The 6,000-nt window shown below is 48.3% G+C and overlaps 1 protein-coding gene across 1 annotated transcript in view; it reads left to right on the forward strand.

Moving 5' to 3' along the window:
• The window catches only part of LOC119384042 (presequence protease, mitochondrial), an 87,247-nt gene extending 83,845 nt beyond the window's left edge, over positions 1–3,402 (forward strand). The window contains exon 28 of the mRNA XM_049413332.1: positions 1,200–3,402. Within this exon, the coding sequence (XP_049269289.1) occupies positions 1,200–2,397 (1,198 nt within the window). The 3' untranslated portion in view covers positions 2,398–3,402. The remainder of the gene's footprint in view (positions 1–1,199) is intronic.
• Positions 3,403–6,000: the final 2,598 nt, after the last annotated feature.

Consider the following 6,000-nt stretch of genomic DNA (forward strand, 5'->3'; position numbering starts at 1 on the left):
CAGTAATGCACTATGGAACTATGTTCATACTTCTTGTGCCTCATTCTTAGCATACGTAACAATGAAAGTCTCTGGAAAGACATTTAGTTTTTGTATTTGTTATCGCAGAAGCTGGAGCCTTTAATTAACTCCCCCCCAAAAAACGGGAAGTGTTCCCAAATATGTTGCACAACCTGTGCTAGTGATTGTCCTTACCTGGTCTCTGCATTTAGCGGTGCGTTGAGAAAATGTAATTTGATATCCCAACAGTCCATATTAGTCAATAATTTTATCGACCCCACTGCTGTTTTGTCACTTGGAGCAAAGCATCTGAACAAAAGCAGCATTGTTGTTTAGCATCTTTCAAATAAAACTGTGCTTGTTTGGAGAGTCAGGCCCGTAGCCAGGAATCTTTTCTTTGGGGGGGGGGGGGGACACTTGCTGAAAACCTTGACTATTTGAGAAAAACACCTATTTTCATTATTTATGTTTGGTAAAAACACCTACTTCACAAAAATTTCGGGGGGGACGGGCCTCTAGCCCCCCCCCCCCCCCCCCCCCCCAGCTACGGGCCTGTGGAGAGCAACGCAGCATCTCAATGTCTTCAACGGAATACACAGATTAGTTGTCTTGACGCAACAATGACCCCAACATGAAGAATCTACAGCAGAGTAGCAAGTCTGGTAGCTCGCCAGGGTGTGAGGGTTTCTGTGTTTATTCGTAAAGTAAATGGACATTCTCTCGTGAGACTAAAAGTTGCGCTTGGTTGGTTATTTCCCCTTCCCGCTGCAATTCATCGGCTGGTTGTTCTGGACCTGGCATTGTGTTAGTGTATTAAATTTAACTGTGCTTAGTGGTGATTCTACATTCTGCATGGTCATTCTTTGCTCTAGGTGATTCCATGTAAATTTCGCTAGTGAAAAACACTGCCAGTAAGCCATGTTCCTGTGTAAAATTTGGGGAAAAGTAATACAGTTAACCATAAATAAACAATTTTGATTGCCAGTGTGGATGGAAGCCTGAGCGAATAAAAGCCTGAACTAGCCTGAGCAAGTGATAGTGTTGTCTCTGGTGGTGTTTCATATCTGAAATCTGGGTTAATTTCGCTCATTAAAGAAAAAAAATCTTTACAAAACGTAGCCCCAGGGTTTAATGGCCGCTATCGGCTTAATTTCACAGCTGCTGCATTTTGCTTTTTTTCACGTTTCTCTTTCTCACAGCGGCAGTAAGAAGCCTGGAGAGGACCTGCAAGATGGCAAGGAAGCCGAGCAACTAACCAAAGAGTCTGCCACCCAATCACGAAGAGGCGCCTCAGTTTCAGAAAACGACAGTAGCAGCAGTGATAGCGACAGCGACTCCAGCGGTAGCGAAAGCGATGAGGACTCTGAAAGGTTTCTACTAAAGGTTCATGGCCTCCCCAGAGACATTACGCCAGCGCTGATTTCCAAGCACTTAAAGAAAGCAGGCATCAAGGTGTCTAGGGGCGCCGAGGGCGTTCTATTGTTGACCAGGAACAACCAACCATCCGGCAGGGCATTCGTTCAGGTGACGTCGAAAGAGGACCAAGAGAGGGCCTTAAATTATACATGGGGAAGCGCCCAGTTATTGGGTCGGGCCATAAAGGTCGCCCGGGCTCAAGCGGACGACGTTCGCCGCTACGTCATGACAAGGGCGCCCCCGCCGATCGCGCTTAAGGACATAGTTTCCAGTCGTGTCGTGCATGTTCGCAACCTTGCAATGGACGTAACGGAGGAAAAACTGAAGGAGTTTTTGTCCCATTGCAGTGTGTTGCGAATCGATCGTGAACGATTCGACTCGAACAAGGCTCAAAGATCAGCGTTCGTCCGGTTCGCTACCACCGAAGATGCCCAAAGAGCGTTGGCTATGACTGGGAAAATGCTGAAAGGGATGAAGGTGGAGCTGCGGCTCGTCTCGGAGGATTACGCCGACAGGCTACTCGAGGGAGACCTTCCAAACTTGGCATCATACGCGGACAAGACGACCTCGCGAATGCGAGCTCGCAGGACGTCGACTACCTCGCGAAAGCAGCCAGTCAAGGAGTCTGGTGAGCACTGGATCCCTGTCCAGGAGGCAAAGGAGCAAGACTTGGAAAAAGTACTGCAGTCATCGGAGGGACAGCACAGAGTCGTCGCTGAGGGCCTTCCCTTTAGCGCCACTCAGATCGGCAACTTTCTGTGGCCCTCGAAGCCGACCGCGGTGGTTCGCGTCCTACATGCCAACGGCGGACGGTCGGCAAAAACGGTACTATGGTTCGCGAGCCTTGCTGACGCCCAAGAAGCCGCCAAAAAGAATGGTCACGTGATCTTTGGCCGCCGCGTGAAGATAACACTCGCAACTTCTGACGTGCCCAGTGGCCATGACGGTGTGGCCGCCAAAACGGCGGCTTCTTCTTCTTAGGCAGCACCGTGAAGGAAATTTAGCTTCTAGTAGTTAGTTCTAGCTGTTGTATTTTAGCATAAGATCACCACTTCCAGGTTATCGCTTTTAGGATGTACTTAGTATGTGATCACTACTTCCGAGCTATCGCGTTTTATGATCGAACACTTGCAGCATGATGCTGTGCACGGGGAATATATAGTGCTCAGTACCTAAAACGTGATGCTCGTAGCGCATCGCCGCTGACGCATTCTGTGGCACAGCTTCGCGCTGGGGACACCGAGCTCTCTCGTTGTGGTATGCGATGAAAGCGAGAACCGTTTTTAACGGCACATTTGATTGCCGGACGCACGCGGTCCGGGTATCGCGTTTCAGTCGCTGAGCACTGTGGTACTTTCTACATGATGTAACGCAAGTACGCTTTTCGCGGCATAGATCGATCGCCTCGGACTATGTTATTGCCTAACGAATATATACCAAGGCCCGACGTTGTGTGATAACCGCTGCACTGGCTATGTGTGCGCGCGTGTTCATGAAGCGGACCCGTGCAAGTGCCGGCGTTGTACGCTAGCTGTACGAATACAACGCTCGACTGATGTTATATGTGTTGTGCAAGAGTGTTTCATGAACGTTTCATCAGTGTTTTCACAAGTCGAGCTGGACGAGATATTGTGGTTTGGTTATCTGTCGCGCTTTTGCTGTATATCAACTGCATAAATGGCATTTGTTGTAGTTTTTGTAAATAGATCTTGATGCCTCCGCCAACCACCTGGTTCTGCCTTGCAAAGCCTGCCAGCGGCTCACTGCAAAACCCTTCCTCGTCAGTAGCAATGTACTTCAAACCATGTAGGTAAATGTGAAAGCGTTTGTTTTTGAGTCATTGATCATGAAAGAATGACGTGTCAACGTATTGCCTAGCGGGTCTTGGTCAGCCTTGAAGGCTTCGTGTCATGATGTGCAGCAATTGTGCAAACGTCCCGCAAGCGTTGTTGCAAAATAAAGAACAATGGTGTATTTCATCACAGATGACCGGGTGTCTGAAGCATCAAATGACAAGGCTGCGTGGCTGTCAAAGTTATCAACTTTTCTTACGCAATCTTGTAAAAGAAAGTGAACACAGCGAAAAAAGACGTAGAGAACACAGCGCAAACTATCAAAAGTTCATAGTTTGCGTTGATGTGTTTCGTACGTCTTTCTTCGCTGTGTTCAGTTTCTTTTGTAAGATTGCGCAAGAAAAGTTGATGTTTAACCAACTAGCCCATTGTCAAGTTTTTCTTAAACTGTAAAAGTTCGTGGAATAGCACAAGCTCAGTTTAGCTCATCCCCAGGATTTCGGGACATGTACATGTCGTGCCATCTCTCGGCAGCGGCCGGGCGCCCCTCCGTAATGAATGGGAAGCGCACGGAAAAAAAAAAAAATCATGTCCCATGAAGTGTAGGTCCGGATCCCATGAGTTACCTCCCGGTAATGTTCAGTTGTTGTTGTCCCACGAACGAAAGTATGATATTGAAAACGACTCAATATCATATAATAGGTACTTTCCCAGGCCATTTGAAGATTTAACAACACAACCAATGAGAGCTGCCTTAATTTAGACACATTTTGGCCTCTTCTAACCTCCATTGCGAAGCTCGAAGAGGTTTCAAAAACGACTCCCGGTTTTGATTGTCTGAGAAGCGCTACGCTACTTTATCGTGTAGCTAAAGCCGTGTAGCTTCCTCGGTTGTTTTTGTCGGCCTTTTCTTGTTTCCAAAGCTCACATCTGCTCCGACATTGTATCGGGGTGTGTCGGAACAGCTCGCGCTGCTGACAAAGTTTATGAATGCAATGCTCGGGAGCGTGTGCGGGAGAGAGTGAAGAAGGGGCTTCAATGCCTCCACGAGTCCGCCTCGCCACTGGTGCGGGCAGCGCGCGCGCAGTTTTAGCTTCTGTAATGGCATTTGGTGGCAGCTTCCTCAACTACGTCAATGTCCCCAATTCCTGGCCATGGTGTTTGGTGAGGGCACACGGACCCGAACTGCAGTGACACTTGGCGAATATACTGCTAGTAGACTTTGCTTAAACGTAAGCCGTAATTTCTATATTCGAGTTCCCCCTAGGGCCTTTCTGTCCTCAATCTCCTTCCCCTATACAGAGTAGCATGCAGGCGCCTTTATATACGCCGGCAGAATTCTCTGTTCTTCATTAAGAAGCTTTCTCTCTCACACAGCGAAAAAGGAAAGTTTTGTTCGAAAAAGCGTCCGAGTGTTCCAATATTATTGTGGTTAAAGAAGAGAATCTTAACTGCACTGTTAAGATTTATGCGGACCTCTCCCCGCGCCCTTATGCAATACTATAGTTTTGTATTTTTTTAGATGAGTGGACAGCCCCAATAATGATGCAAGCGGCGGAAGTTGAAGCTCATTTTAACTTGACAAATCTTATTAGCGACGAAACGGCTTCGATTTGTTGAATAGATATTCCCACAATATCCACGATCTAAAAACAAAAAACAAAAGAAAACGCGAAATTTCATGGCGTCCAATGACTTTATCGTGTAACTGCAGCGCAACCCGCCTTGGTGTATCTAGCGGGTGGGGTGTCGAGGTACGAAGCTCGAGGTCGCGGGTTCGGTACAGGGCCACGGCGGGCGCATTTCGATGGGGGCGAAATGACAAAAAAAAAAAAAAATACCACAGACTCATGTAGTTAGATTTATAGGTGCACGTTGAAGAACACCAGTTATGCAGCAAAAATTAATCCGGAATCTCCCACAACGGCGTGCGTCATGATCACATCGTGGGTTCGGCACGCAAAACAGTAGCATACCTGCCAAGTTTGGAGGAACGGAATCCGGGAGATCTACTCAACGGGGGGGGGGGGGGGGGGGGGTACTGCGATAGCAATTATATGGACACTGTCAGCGGGATTTTGCGGTCGCCGCTGATCTGTACAAAGTCCAAACCGATAACATCGCTTACGCATCGTCTGTTTCACGTGCGAGTAAATGCGCGCTAGCGCTAGGGACGAACGCGGTTGAAGCAGAGATGAAACGACCCGGCCGTCGCCGTCGCGCGAAGGGCACATGCGATAACATTGCTCCGAGTGCGAGGCCTGTCGTCGCTTGCTTACCAGTTATTTCGTCGGGCAAGGGACCATAAGGGGCGCCGTTGAGACGGGGACGGTCGCGAGCGCTGGCGAACACGCTATCTCGACAGACATCGGTAACGGCTACCCTTCTAAGTGCTGGGCTCTCCACTTAAAGCAGTAGTGACACAAAATTTTGAAGGAGAGATAACTTGTGGGATAGATTTTTGTGTACACAAACGCATCATCTACGAAATATTAACGGCTGATATAATCTATAACACATTTAGGATCAATTTTTAAATTGCGTGTAGCGCATCTGTACGCGAAACGTCCCACCTCGCGTCACCGTGACGCACGGGGAGCGCAATGCACTGGGCGCGCGGGGCAAAACTGGATTTCCGGGAGATTTTCCTATGACCCGTACAACCGGGAGAAACGTTCAAAATCCGGGAGTCTCCCGGGTAATCCGGGAGACTTGGCAGGTATGCAGTAGGATTTAATTTTTTTAACCGCAGAGTTTGGTCAAACTAAATACTAGTGTTGTTGCGGTGCGC

This window comes from Rhipicephalus sanguineus, chromosome 1, assembly GCF_013339695.2.
Source record: "Rhipicephalus sanguineus isolate Rsan-2018 chromosome 1, BIME_Rsan_1.4, whole genome shotgun sequence".
Classification (NCBI taxonomy): Eukaryota; Metazoa; Arthropoda; class Arachnida; order Ixodida; family Ixodidae; genus Rhipicephalus; species Rhipicephalus sanguineus.